Source organism: Salvelinus alpinus, chromosome 6 (assembly GCF_045679555.1).
Source record: "Salvelinus alpinus chromosome 6, SLU_Salpinus.1, whole genome shotgun sequence".
NCBI lineage: Eukaryota > Metazoa > Chordata > Actinopteri > Salmoniformes > Salmonidae > Salvelinus > Salvelinus alpinus.
Window position 1 is genome coordinate 95,232,785 of NC_092091.1, and position 15,909 is coordinate 95,248,693.

The 15,909-nt window shown below is 47.8% G+C and overlaps 1 protein-coding gene across 1 annotated transcript in view; it reads right to left on the reverse strand.

Annotated features, from left to right (window-relative positions):
• Positions 1-4,977: 4,977 nt before the first annotated feature.
• Positions 4,978-15,909, reverse strand: part of rfc1 (replication factor C (activator 1) 1) — a 55,938-nt gene continuing 45,006 nt past the window's right edge. The window contains exon 23 of the mRNA XM_071408412.1: positions 4,978-5,747. Coding sequence (XP_071264513.1) covers positions 5,637-5,747 — 111 coding nt within the window. The 3' untranslated portion in view covers positions 4,978-5,636. The remainder of the gene's footprint in view (positions 5,748-15,909) is intronic.

A 15,909-nucleotide genomic window follows, 5' to 3' on the forward strand; every position in this document is an offset into this window, starting at 1 on the left:
ATACCCTGGTTTAAATGGAGATATGGATTTACAAACTACAGGCCACTAAATACCCTGGTTTAAATGGAGATATGGATTTACAAACTACAGGCCACTAAATACCCTGGTTTAAATGGAGATATGGATTTACAAACTACAGGCCACTAAATACCCTGGTTTAAAGGAAGATATGGATTTACAAACTACAAGCCACTAAATACCCTGGTTTAAATGGAGATATGGATTTACAAACTACAGGTCACTAAATACCCTGGTTTAAATGAAGATATGGATTTACAAACTACAGGCCACTAAGTACCCTGGTTTAAATGGAGATATGGATTTACAAACTACAGGCCACTAAATACCCTGGTTTAAATGAAGGTATGGATTTACAAACTACAGGCCACTAAATACCCTGGTTTAAATGAAGATATGGATTTACAAACTACAGGCCACTAAATACCCTGGTTTAAATGAAGATATAGATTTACAAACTACAGGCCACTAAATACCCTGGTTTAAATGAAGATATGGATTTACAAACTACAGGCCACTAAATACCCTGGTTTAAATGGAGATATGGATTTACAAACTACAGGCCACTAAATACCCTGGTTTAAATGGAGATATGGATTTACAAACTATAGGGCACTAAATACCCTGGTTTAAATGAAGATATGGATTTACAAACTACAGGCCACTAAATACCCTGGTTTAAATGAAGATATGGATTTACAAACTACAGGCCACTAAATACCCTGGTTTAAATGAAGATATGGATTTACAAACTACAGGCCACTAAGTACCCTGGTTTAAATGAAGATATGGATTTACAAACTACAGGCCACTAAATACCCTGGTTTAAATGAAGATATGGATTTACAAACTACAGGCCACTAAATACCCTGGTTTAAATGAAGATATGGATTTACAAACTACAGGCCACTAAGTACCCTGGTTTAAATGAAGATATGGATTTACAAACTATAGGCCACTAAATACCCTGGTTTAAATGAAGGTATGGATTTACAAACTACAGGCCACTAAGAACCCTGGTTTAAATGAAGATATGGATTTACAAACTACAGGCCACTAAATACCCTGGTTTAAATGAAGGTATGGATTTACAAACTACAGGCCACTAAATACCCTGGTTTAAATGGAGATATGGATTTACAAACTACAGGCCACTAAATACCCTGGTTTAAATGAAGGTATGGATTTACAAACTACAGGCCACTAAATACCCTGGTTTAAATGAAGGTATGGATTTACAAACTACAGGCCACTAAATACCCTGGTTTAAATGAAGATATGGATTTACAAACTACAGGCCACTAAATACCCTGGTTTAAATGAAGATATGGATTTCTCACCCTTCCTGTAGGGTTGTGATGGGTCCATTTGCTGCCATCTAGTGGACATTTTGCTCTATTGCCCTTCAGCTATGTTTAGACTGTTGTTGTTCATGTTGTGCTGTGTTCTAGTGTACTATGGGATATATTGCTGTGTTCTAGTGTACTATGGGATATATTGCTGTGTTCTAGTGTACTATGGGATATATTGCTGTGTTCTAGTGGACTATGGAATATATTGTTGTGTTCTAGTGTACTGTGGAATATATTGCTGTGTTCTAGTGTACTATGGAATATATTGCTGTGTTCTAGTGGACTATGGAATATATTGCTGTGTTCTAGTGTACTATGGAATATATTGCTGTGTTCTAGTGTACTATGGAATATATTGCTGTGTTCTAGTGTACTATGGAATATATTGCTGTGTTCTAGTGTACTATGGAATATATTGCTGTGTTCTAGTGTACTATGGAATATATTGCTGTGTTCTAGTGTACTATGGAATATATTGCTGTGTTCTAGTGGACTATGGAATATATTGCTGTGTTCTAGTGTACTATGGAATATATTGCTGTGTTCTAGTGTACTATGGAATATATTGCTGTGTTCTAGTGTACTATGGAATATATTGCTGTGTTCTAGTGTACTATGGAATATATTGCTGTGTTCTAGTGTACTATGGAATATATTGCTGTGTTCTAGTGGACTATGGAATATATTGCTGTGTTCTAGTGTACTATGGAATATATTGCTGTGTTCTAGTGTACTATGGAATATATTGCTGTGTTCTAGTGTACTATGGAATATATTGCTGTGTTCTAGTGTACTATGGAATATATTGCTGTGTTCTAGTGGACTATGGAATATATTGCTGTGTTCTAGTGGACTATGGAATATATTGCTGTGTTCTAGTGGACTATGGAATATATTGCTGTGTTCTAGTGTACTATGGAATATATTGCTGTGTTCTAGTGGACTATGGAATATATTGCTGTGTTCTAGTGGACTATGGAATATATTGCTGTGTTCTAGTGGACTATGTAATATATTGCTGTGTTCTAGTGTACTGTGGAATATATTGCTGTGTTCTAGTGTACTGTGGAATATATTGCTGTGTTCTAGTGTACTGTGGAATATATTGCTGTGTTCTAGTGTTCTATGGAATATATTGCTGTGTTCTAGTGTACTATGGAATATATTGCTGTGTTCTAGTGTACTATGGAATATATTGCTGTGTTCTAGTGTACTATGGAATATATTGCTGTGTTCTAGTGTACTATGGAATATATTGCTGTGTTCTAGTGTACTATGGAATATATTGCTGTGTTCTAGTGTACTATGGAATATATTGCTGTGTTCTAGTGTACTATGGAATATATTGCTGTGTTCTAGTGTACTATGGAATATATTGCTGTGTTCTAGTGTACTATGGAATATATTGCTGTGTTCTAGTGTACTATGGAATATATTGCTGTGTTCTAGTGTACTATGGAATATATTGCTGTGTTCTAGTGTACTATGGAATATATTGCTGTGTTCTAGTGTACTATGGAATATATTGCTGTGTTCTAGTGGACTATGGAATATGTTGCTGTGTTCTAGTGTACTATGGAATATATTGCTGTGTTCTAGTGTACTATGGAATATATTGCTGTGTTCTAGTGGACTATGGAATATATTGCTGTGTTCTAGTGGACTATGTAATATATTGCTGTGTTCTAGTGTACTATGGAATATATTGCTGTGTTCTAGTGTACTATGGAATATATTGCTGTGTTCTAGTGTACTATGGAATATATTGCTGTGTTCTAGTGTACTATGGAATATATTGCTGTGTTCTAGTGTACTATGGAATATATTGCTGTGTTCTAGTGTACTATGGAATATATTGCTGTGTTCTAGTGGACTATGGAATATATTGCTGTGTTCTAGTGTACTATGGAATATATTGCTGTGTTCTAGTGTACTATGGAATATATTGCTGTGTTCTAGTGTACTGTGGAATATATTGCTGTGTTCTAGTGTACTATGGAATATATTGCTGTGTTCTAGTGGACTATGTAATATATTGCTGTGTTCTAGTGTACTATGTAATATATTGCTGTGTTCTAGTGTACTATGTAATATATTGCTGTGTTCTAGTGGACTATGTAATATATTGCTTTCTTATTCTTGACACTTCTCCCAGTCGTATTTAAGGTTCAAACTACCTTTTAGTGTTCTGATACTTCTAGCTTGGAGTTGTATTTTTATGATAACATAGCTACAGTATTTCACCTTTAATTGTGTATAGTATTAGGTGTGTCCAATCAATTTGGTAACCACTCCCTCTTCAAATTAGGGCTAATTGGAAAAGCTGTTTAAAAGAGGACATTGTATTCTCTTTTTTTTTTCTGTACTCTCTGACGTAGGCCATGCAGCCGAAACGTGTCGGTTTTTAAAACTTTGTTTCTGTTGAACATGCCATACTAATAAAGGCATTTTAATTAATTATATGAAGAGTTCCTTGGTCCTCCTTTCTTTTTGATGACCAATTTACCCCTTTAACTAAAGAGCACCTTCTGTCAACCAAAATGTACTATTGTGTACCTTAGTAGCGCTTCCCTTCCTCCTCTTTCTACTAGTCTTGAAGGAGTTCCCACATATGCTGAGCACTTGTTGGCTGCTTTTCCTTCACTCTGTGGTCCAACTCATCCCAAAACATCTCAATTGGGTTGAGGTCGGGGGTGATTGTGGAGGCCAGGTCATCTGATGCAGCACTCCATCACTCTCCTTCTTGGTCAAATAGCCCTGACACAGCCTGGAGGTGTGTACGGGTGGTTTCTTTGCAGCAATTGAAGGCCTGATTCATGCAGTCTCCTCTGAACAGTTGATGTTGAGATGTGTCTGTTACTGGAACTCTATGAAGCATTTATTTGGGCTGCAATCTGAGGTGCAGTTAACTCTAATGAACTTATCCTCTGCAGCAGAGGTAACTCTGGGTCTTCCTTTCCTGTGGCGGTCCTCATGAGAGCCAGTTTCATCATAGCGCTTGATGGTTTTTGCGACTGCACTTGAAGAAACTTTCAAAGTTCTTGACATTTTCCGGATTGACTGACCTTCATGTCGTTTCTCTAAGCTTATTTGAGCTGTTCTTAACATAATATGTACTTGGTATTTTACCAAATAGGGCTATCTTCTGTATACCACCCCTACCTTGTCACGACACAACTGATTGGCTCAAACACATCGAGGAAAGAAATTCCACAAATTAACTTTTAACAAGGCACACCTGTTAATTGAAATGCATTCCAGGTGATTACCTCATGAAGTTTGGTTGAGAGAATGTGAAGAGTGTGCACAGCTGTCATCAAGGCAAAGGCAACTTTGAAGAATCTCAAATATATCTTGAATTGTTTAACACTTTTTTGGTTACTACATGATTCCATATGTGTTATTTCATAGTTTTGATGTCTTCACTATTATTCTACAATGTAGAAAATAGTACAAATAAAGAAAAACCCTGGAATGAGTAGGTGTGTCCAAACTTTTGACTGGTACTGTAAATATCCACTAATTGATCGTTTTAACAACAATATCTTGCAGATCAAGAGACTGTATTTCAACCGTAAACACAGAGAGAAACCACGTCACACAACAATACCGTAAACACAGACGTCATTTATCAGTGAAAATCTTTACAACAAAAACAAACAGAACTATTTTGCCGTTCTCTGATCCATTGGTTGGGCGGTTTAGACGAGAAAGGTGCCGTATCCCATGAGCACTAGAAAACTACAGCATCTTTATATACTACAAGGTACATATTTACATGACACACACACACACACACACACAAATACATACAGTCATCATTCAGACCTTTCCAAATCCACAGCGCTAACATGATATAGGGTAATCCCAAAGCTGACCCTATTCCCTACATAGTGCACTACTTTTGACCAGGGCCTATAGGACTTTATAGTGCACTACTTTTGACCAGGGCCTATAGGACTTTATAGTGCACTACTTTTGACCAGGGCCTATAGGACTTTATAGTGCACTACTTTTGACCAGGGCCTATAGGACTCTGGTCAAAAGTAGTGCACTATATAGGGTGCCCTTTGGGATGCAACCCTAAGTTTATAAAGGGGTTCAAGAGAAGAGACAGGTTTTTGTCTCCGGTCACTACGGTGATAAGACCAGGTAGGTGGTCGTCACAAACAGTTTAGAGGTTTGTTCTTCAGAAGGTGAGAGAAGAGGTGTTCGTTTTTTGGGGCTTGGGGTGGGGTGGGGGGTAGTTGTCTCAGCGGTTAGGGGTCACTTCCTGGCTTTGCCCTTGCCTTTGCCCTTGCCCTTGCCCTTTCCCTTCCCAGAATCCCCGGCTGTTGTCTTCTCCTTCTTGGGCTCCTTGGAGGGTTTGGCCTTCTTCTGATGTGGAGAGGAGAGGGGGGGGGAGAAACAGGGGGGAGAGAAGAGGGAGGGAGAAACAGGGGGGAGAGGGGAGGGAGAAATGGAGGAGAGGGAGAAATGGGGGAGATGGGAGAAATGGGAAGGGATAGGAAGAGAAACAGGGGGAAGAGGGGAGGGAGGGAGAAACAGGGAGGAGAGGGGAGGGAGGGAGAAACAGGGAGGAGAGGGAGAAATGGGGGAGATGGGAAGGGAGAGGAAGAGAAAGGGAGAAAAGTTATTATCCGATTCAAATATCACCAGTGCTATATTCAGGTCAAGGAATGGATTGTCTATCTGTCTGAACGAGAATATGTGTATACACACGGGTTTGTGTGTGTGTGTGTTGTGTCTGTGTATACAGTATGTAAAGGTAACTGCCAAAATAAAGGAAACAACAAAATAAAGGAAACACCAACATAATGTAAATACCAAAATAATGGAAACATCAAAATAACAGAAACACCAAAATAAAGGAAACACCAACATATAGTGTGTTAACAGGGCGTTGGGTCACCACCAACCAGAACAGCTCCAATGCACCTCGACATGGATTCTAGAAGTGTCTGGAACTCTATTGGAAGGATGTGACCTCATTCTTCCACCAGAAAAATTCCATGTTTTTGGTGAAGACGCTGCCTCAGGCGCCGCTCCAGAATCTCCCGTAAGTATTCAACTGGGTTGAGATCTGGTGACTGAGACGACCTGGGCATACGGTTTACATGGTTTTCATCTTCCTCAAACACCATTCAGTGACCACTGGTGTCCTGTGGGATGGGGGGGTTGTTATCCTGGAAGAGACCACTGGTGTCCTGTGGGATGGGGGGAGCGTTGTTATCCTGGAAGAGACCACTGGTGTCCTGTGGGATGGGGGGGCGTTGTTATCCTGGAAGAGACCACTGGTGTCCTGTGGGATGGGGGAGCGTTGTTATCCTGGAAGAGACCACTGGTGTCCTGTGGGATGGGGGGACGTTGTTATCCTGGAAGAGACCACTGGTGTCCTGTGGGATGGGGGGGGCGTTGTTATCCTGGAAGAGACCACTGGTGTCCTGTGGGATGGGGGGGGGCGTTGTTATCCTGGAAGAGACCACTGGTGTCCTGTGGGATGGGGGGAGCGTTGTTATCCTGGAAGAGACCACTGGTGTCCTGTGGGATGGGGGGGCGTTGTTATCCTGGAAGAGACCACTGGTGTCCTGTGGGATGGGGGAGCGTTGTTATCCTGGAAGAGACCACTGGTGTCCTGTGGGATGGGGGGACGTTGTTATCCTGGAAGAGACCACTGGTGTCCTGTGGGATGGGGGGGGCGTTGTTATCCTGGAAGAGACCACTGGTGTCCTGTGGGATGGGGGGGGGCGTTGTTATCCTGGAAGAGACCACTGGTGTCCTGTGGGATGGGGGGGGGGGGGGGGGCATTGTTATCCTGGAAGAGACCACTGGTGTCCTGTGGGATGGGGGGGGCGTTGTTATCCTGGAAGAGACCACTGGTGTCCTGTGGGATGGGGGGGGGGGGGGGCGTTGTTATCCTGGAAGAGACCACTGGTGTCCTGTGGGATGGGGGGGGCGTTGTTATCCTGGAAGAGACCACTGGTGTCCTGTGGGATGGGAGGGGGGTGCGTTGTTATCCTGGAAGACACCACTGGTGTCCTGTGGGATGGGGGGGCGTTGTTATCCTGGAAGAGACCACTGGTGTCCTGTGGGATGGGTTTATCCTGGAAGAGACCACTGGTGTCCTGTGGGATGGGGGGGGCGTTGTTATCCTGGAAGAGACCACTGGTGTCCTGTGGGATGGGGGGGACGTTGTTATCCTGGAAGAGACCACTGGTGTCCTGTGGGATGGGGGGTGTTGTTATCCTGGAAGAGACCACTGGTGTCCTGTGGGATGGGGGGGGTGTTGTTATCCTGGAAGAGACCACTGGTGTCCTGTGGGATGGGGGGGGCGTTGTTATCCTGGAAGAGACCACTGGTGTCCTGTGGGATGGGGGGGGGGGGGGGGGCGTTGTTATCCTGGAAGAGACTACTGGTGTCCTGTGGGATGGGGGGGGGGCGTTGTTATCCTGGAAGAGACCACTGGTGTCCTGTGGGATGGGGGGGGGGGGGGGCGTTGTTATCCTGGAAGAGACCACTGGTGTCCTGTGGGATGGGGGGGGGGGGGGGGCGTTGTTATCCTGGAAGAGACCACTGGTGTCCTGTGGGATGGGGGGGCGTTGTTATCCTGGAAGAGACCACTGGTGTCCTGTGGGATGGGGGTGGTGTTGTTATCCTGGAAGAGACCACTGGTGTCCTGTGGGATGGGGGGCGTTGTTATCCTGGAAGAGACCACTGGTGTCCTGTGGGATGGGGGTGGTTGTTATCCTGGAAGAGACCACTGGTGTCCTGTGGGATGGGGGGGCGTTGTTATCCTGGAAGAGACCACTGGTGTCCTGTGGGATGGGGGGGGCGTTGTTATCCTGGAAGAGACCACTGGTGTCCTGTGGGATGGGGACGTTGTTATCCTGGAAGAGACCACTGGTGTCCTGTGGGATGGGGGGGGGAGTTGTTATCCTGGAAGAGACCACTGGTGTCCTGTGGGATGGGGGTGGTGTTGTTATCCTGGAAGAGACCACTGGTGTCCTGTGGGATGGGGGGGCGTTGTTATCCTGGAAGAGACCACTGGTGTCCTGTGGGATGGGGGGAGGAGTGTAATCCTGGAAGAGACCACTGGTGTCCTGTGGGATGGGGGGGGCGTTGTTATCCTGGAAGAGACCACCGGTGTCCTGTGGGATGGGGGGGGGGTGTTGTTATCCTGGAAGAGACCACTGGTGTCCTGTGGGATGGGGGGGGCGTTGTTATCCCGGAAGAGACCACTGGTGTCTTGTGGGATGGGGGGCGTTGTTATCCTGGAAGAGACCACTGGTGTCCTGTGGGATGGGGGGGGGGCGTTGTTATCCCGGAAGAGACCACTGGTGTCTTGTGGGATGGGGGGGGGCGTTGTTATCCTGGAAGAGACCACTGGTGTCCTGTGGGATGGGGGGGGGGTTGTTATCCTGGAAGAGACCACTAGTGTCTTGTGGGATGGGGGGCGTTGTTATCCTGGAAGAGACCACTGGTGCCCTGTGGGATTGGGGGGGGGCGTTGTTATCCTGGAAGAGACCACTGGTGCCCTGTGGGATTGGGGGGGGGGGCGTTGTTAGCCTGGAAGAGACCACTGGTGCCCTGTGGGATTGGGGGGGGGGCGTTGTTATCCTGGAAGAGACCACTGGTGTTCTGTGGGATGGGGGGCGTTGTTATCCTGGAAGAGACCACTGGTGTCCTGTGGGATGGGGGGGGGGGCGTTGTTATCCTGGAAGAGACCACTGGTGTCCTGTGGGATGGGGGTCGTTGTTATCCTGGAAGAGACCACTGGTGTCCTGTGGGATGGGGGGTGTTGGTATCCTGGAAGAGACCACTGGTGTCCTGTGGGATGGGGGGGGCGTTGTTATCCTGGAAGAGACAACTGGTGTCCTGTGGGATGGGGGGGGGGTGTTGTTATCCTGGAAGAGACCACTGGTGTCCTGTGGGATGGGGGTGTTGGTATCCTGGAAGAGACCACTGGTGTCCTGTGGGATGGGGGGGGCGTTGTTATCCTGGAAGAGACAACTGGTGTCCTGTGGGATGGGGGGGGGGTGTTGTTATCCTGGAAGAGACCACTGGTGTCCTGTGGGATGGGGGTGTTGGTATCCTGGAAGAGACCACTGGTGTCCTGTGGGATGGGGGGCGTTGTTATCCTGGAAGAGACCACTGGTGTCCTGTGGGATGGGGGTGTTGGTATCCTGGAAGAGACCACTGGTGTCCTGTGGGATGGGGGGGGCGTTGTTATCCTGGAAGAGACAACTGGTGTCCTGTGGGATGGGGGGGGGGTGTTGTTATCCTGGAAGAGACCACTGGTGTCCTGTGGGATGGGGGTGTTGGTATCCTGGAAGAGACCACTGGTGTCCTGTGGGATGGGGGGGGCGTTGTTATCCTGGAAGAGACCACTGGTGTCCTGTGGGATGGGGGGGGCGTTGTTATCCTGGAAGAGACCACTGGTGTCCTGTGGGATGGGGGGACGTTGTTATCCTGGAAGAGACCACTGGTGTCCTGTGGGATGGGGGGGGGGGCGTTGTTATCCTGGAAGAGACCACTGGTGTCCTGTGGGGGCGTTGTTATCCTGGAAGAGACCACTGGTGTCCTGTGGGATGGGGGGGGGCGTTGTTATCCTGGAAGAGACCACTGGTGTCCTGTGGGGGCGTTGTTATCCTGGAAGAGACCACTGGTGTCCTGTGGGATGGGGGGGGGGGCGTTGTTATCCTGGAAGAGACCACTGGTGTCCTGTGGGATGGGGGGGGCGTTGTTATCCTGGAAGAGACCACTGGTGTCCTGTAGGATGGGGGGGGCGTTGTTATCCTGGAAGAGACCACTGGTGTCCTGTAGGATGGGGGGGGGCGTTGTTATCCTGGAAGAGACCACTCCCATCTGGATAGATATGAATCTCCATTGGTTGAAGGTGATCACTCAGAATGTCTGTGTATTTCCTGGCGTTTTCTTGCCCTCTAAAGGCTTGGTGGACCTAAACCATGTCAGGAAAACGCACCCTGCATCATCACAGAGCTGCCAGAACCAATTGATGTACTTATCGAGAGAACATCCCTGGTCGTCCCTACGGCCTCTGATCTGGAGGACTCACTAAACAGAGAACATCCCTGGTCATCCCTACTGCCTCTGATTTGGTGGACTCACTAAACAGAGAACATCCCTGGTCATCCCTACTGTCTCTGATCTGGAGGACTCACTAAACAGAGAACATCCCTGGTCATCCCTACTGCCTCTGATCTGGTGGACTCACTAAACAGAGAACATCCCTGGTCATCCCTACTGCCTCTGATCTGGAGAACTCACTAAACAGAGAACATCCCTGGTCATCCCTACTGCCTCTGATCTGGAGGACTCACTAAACAGAGAACATCCCTGGTCGTCCCTACGGCCTCTGATCTGGAGGACTCACTAAACAGAGAACATCCCTGGTCATCCCTACTGTCTCTGATCTGGAGGACTCACTAAACAGAGAACATCCCTGGTCATCCCTACTGCCTCTGATTTGGTGGACTCACTAAACAGAGAACATCCCTGGTCATCCCTACTGTCTCTGATCTGGAGGACTCACTAAACAGAGAACATCCCTGGTCATCCCTACTGCCTCTGATCTGGTGGACTCACTAAACAGAGAACATCCCTGGTCATCCCTACTGCCTCTGATCTGGAGGACTCACTAAACAGAGAACATCCCTGGTCATCCCTACTGCCTCTGATCTGGAGGACTCACTAAACAGAGAACATCCCTGGTCGTCCCTACGGCCTCTGATCTGGAGGACTCACTAAACAGAGAACATCCCTGGTCATCCCTACTGTCTCTGATCTGGAGGACTCACTAAACAGAGAACATCCCTGGTCATCCCTACTGCCTCTGATTTGGTGGACTCACTAAACAGAGAACATCCCTGGTCATCCCTACTGTCTCTGATCTGGAGGACTCACTAAACAGAGAACATCCCTGGTCATCCCTACTGCCTCTGATCTGGTGGACTCACTAAACAGAGAACATCCCTGGTCATCCCTACTGCCTCTGATTTGGTGGACTCACTAAACAGAGAACATCCCTGGTCGTCCCTACTGCCTCTGATCTGGAGGACTCACTAAACAGAGAACATCCCTGGTCATCCCTACTGCCTCTGATCTGGAGGACTCACTAAACAGAGAACATCCCTGGGCATCCCTACTGCCTCTGATCTGGAGGACTCACTAAACAGAGAACATCCCTGGTCGTCCCTACTGCCTCTGATCTGGAGGACTCACTAAACAGAGAACATCCCTGGTCATCCCTACTGTCTCTGATCTGGAGGACTCACTAAACAGAGAACATCCCTGGTCATCCCTACTGCCTCTGATCTGGAGGACTCACTAAACAGAGAACATCCCTGGTCATCCCTACTGCCTCTGATCTGGTGGACTCACTAAACAGAGAACATCCCTGGTCATCCCTACTGCCTCTGATCTGGAGGACTCACTAAACAGAGAACATCCCTGGTCATCCCTACTGCCTCTGATCTGGAGGACTCACTAAACAGAGAACATCCCTGGTCGTCCCTACGGCCTCTGATCTGGAGGACTCACTAAACAGAGAACATCCCTGGTCATCCCTACTGTCTCTGATCTGGAGGACTCACTAAACAGAGAACATCCCTGGTCATCCCTACTGCCTCTGATCTGGTGGACTCACTAAACAGAGAACATCCCTGGTCATCCCTACTGTCTCTGATCTGGAGGACTCACTAAACAGAGAACATCCCTGGTCATCCCTACTGCCTCTGATCTGGTGGACTCACTAAACAGAGAACATCCCTGGTCATCCCTACTGCCTCTGATTTGGTGGACTCACTAAACAGAGAACATCCCTGGTCGTCCCTACTGCCTCTGATCTGGAGGACTCACTAAACAGAGAACATCCCTGGTCATCCCTACTGCCTCTGATCTGGAGGACTCACTAAACAGAGAACATCCCTGGGCATCCCTACTGCCTCTGATCTGGAGGACTCACTAAACAGAGAACATCCCTGGTCGTCCCTACTGCCTCTGATCTGGAGGACTCACTAAACAGAGAACATCCCTGGTCATCCCTACTGTCTCTGATCTGGAGGACTCACTAAACAGAGAACATCCCTGGTCATCCCTACTGTCTCTGATCTGGTGGTCTCACTAAACAGAGAACATCCCTGGTCATCCCTACTGCCTCTGATCTGGAGGACTCACTAAACAGAGAACATCCCTGGTCATCCCTACTGCCTCTGATCTGGAGGACTCACTAAACAGAGAACATCCCTGGTCATCCCTACTGCCTTTGATCTGGAGGACTCACTAAACAGAGAACATCCCTGGTCATCCCTACTGCCTCTGATCTGGAGGACTCACTAAACAGAGAACATCCCTGGTCATCCCTACTGTCTCTGATCTGGAGGACTCACTAAACAGAGAACATCCCTGGTCATCCCTACTGCCTCTGATCTGGAGGACTCACTAAACAGAGAACATCCCTGGTCATCCCTACTGTCTCTGATCTGGAGGACTCACTAAACAGAGAACATCCCTGGTCATCCCTACTGTCTCTGATCTGGAGGACTCACTAAACAGAGAACATCCCTGGTCATCCCTACTGTCTCTGATCTGGAGGACTCACTAAACAGAGAACATCCCTGGTCATCCCTACTGTCTCTGATCTGGAGGACTCACTAAACAGAGAACATCCCTGGTCATCCCTACTGCCTCTGATCTGGAGGACTCACTAAACAGAGAACATCCCTGGTCATCCCTACTGCCTCTGATCTGGAGGACTCAGTAAACAGAGAACATCCCTGGTCATCTCTACTGCCTCTGATCTGGAGGACTCACTAAACAGAGAACATCCCTGGTCATCCCTACTGCCTCTGATCTAGAGGACTCACTAAACAGAGAACATCCCTGGTCATCCCTACTGCCTCTGATCTGGAGGACTCACTAAACAGAGAACATCCCTGGTCATCCCTACTGCCTCTGATCTGGAGGACTCACTAAACAGAGAACATCCCTGGTCATCCCTACTGCCTCTGATCTGGAGGACTCACTAAACAGAGAACATCCCTGGTCATCCCTACTGCCTCTGATCTGGAGGACTCAGTAAACAGAGAACATCCCTGGTCATCCCTACTGTCTCTGATCTGGTGGTCTCACTAAACAGAGAACATCCCTGGTCATCCCTACTGTCTCTGATCTGGAGGACTCACTAAACAGAGAACATCCCTGGTCATCCCTACTGTCTCTGATCTGGTGGTCTCACTAAACAGAGAACATCCCTGGTCATCCCTACTGTCTCTGATCTGGAGGACTCACTAAACAGAGAACATCCCTGGTCATCCCTACTGCCTCTGATCTGGAGGACTCACTAAACAGAGAACATCCCTGGTCATCCCTACTGCCTTTGATCTGGAGGACTCAGTAAACAGAGAACATCCCTGGTCATCCCTACTGCCTCTGATCTGGAGGACTCACTAAACAGAGAACATCCCTGGTCATCCCTACTGTCTCTGATCTGGAGGACTCACTAAACAGAGAACATCCCTGGTCATCCCTACTGCCTCTGATCTGGAGGACTCACTAAACAGAGAACATCCCTGGTCGTCCCTACGGCCTCTGATCTGGAGGACTCACTAAACAGAGAACATCCCTGGTCATCCCTACTGTCTCTGATCTGGAGGACTCACTAAACAGAGAACATCCCTGGTCATCCCTACTGCCTCTGATTTGGTGGACTCACTAAACAGAGAACATCCCTGGTCATCCCTACTGTCTCTGATCTGGAGGACTCACTAAACAGAGAACATCCCTGGTCATCCCTACTGCCTCTGATCTGGTGGACTCACTAAACAGAGAACATCCCTGGTCATCCCTACTGCCTCTGATTTGGTGGACTCACTAAACAGAGAACATCCCTGGTCGTCCCTACTGCCTCTGATCTGGAGGACTCACTAAACAGAGAACATCCCTGGTCATCCCTACTGCCTCTGATCTGGAGGACTCACTAAACAGAGAACATCCCTGGGCATCCCTACTGCCTCTGATCTGGAGGACTCACTAAACAGAGAACATCCCTGGTCGTCCCTACTGCCTCTGATCTGGAGGACTCACTAAACAGAGAACATCCCTGGTCATCCCTACTGTCTCTGATCTGGAGGACTCACTAAACAGAGAACATCCCTGGTCATCCCTACTGCCTCTGATCTGGAGGACTCACTAAACAGAGAACATCCCTGGTCATCCCTACTGCCTCTGATCTGGTGGACTCACTAAACAGAGAACATCCCTGGTCATCCCTACTGCCTCTGATCTGGAGGACTCACTAAACAGAGAACATCCCTGGTCATCCCTACTGCCTCTGATCTGGAGGACTCACTAAACAGAGAACATCCCTGGTCATCCCTACTGTCTCTGATCTGGTGGTCTCACTAAACAGAGAACATCCCTGGTCATCCCTACTGCCTCTGATCTGGAGGACTCACTAAACAGAGAACATCCCTGGTCATCCCTACTGCCTCTGATCTGGAGGACTCACTAAACAGAGAACATCCCTGGTCATCCCTACTGCCTCTGATCTGGAGGACTCACTAAACAGAGAACATCCCTGGTCATCCCTACTGTCTCTGATCTGGAGGACTCACTAAACAGAGAACATCCCTGGTCATCCCTACTGCCTCTGATCTGGAGGACTCACTAAACAGAGAACATCCCTGGTCATCCCTACTGCCTCTGATCTGGAGGACTCAGTAAACAGAGAACATCCCTGGTCATCCCTACTGCCTCTGATCTGGAGGACTCACTAAACAGAGAACATCCCTGGTCATCCCTACTGTCTCTGATCTGGAGGACTCACTAAACAGAGAACATCCCTGGTCATCCCTACTGCCTCTGATCTGGAGGACTCACTAAACAGAGAACATCCCTGGTCATCCCTACTGTCTCTGATCTGGAGGACTCACTAAACAGAGAACATCCCTGGTCATCCCTACTGCCTCTGATCTGGAGGACTCACTAAACAGAGAACATCCCTGGTCATCCCTACTGCCTCTGATCTGGAGGACTCAGTAAACAGAGAACATCCCTGGTCATCCCTACTGCCTCTGATCTGGAGGACTCACTAAACAGAGAACATCCCTGGTCTTCCCTACTGTCTCTGATATGGGGGACTCACTAAACAGAGAACATCCCTGGTCATCTCTACTGCCTCTGATCTGGAGGACTCACTAAACAGAGAACATCCCTGGTCATCCCTACTGCCTCTGATCTAGAGGACTCACTAAACAGAGAACATCCCTGGTCATCCCTACTGCCTCTGATCTGGAGGACTCACTAAACAGAGAACATCCCTGGTCATCCCTACTGCCTCTGATCTGGAGGACTCACTAAACAGAGAACATCCCTGGTCATCCCTACTGCCTCTGATCTGGAGGACTCACTAAACAGAGAACATCCCTGGTCATCCCTACTGCCTCTGATCTGGAGGACTCAGTAAACAGAGAACATCCCTGGTCATCCCTACTGCCTCTGATCTGGAGGACTCACTAAA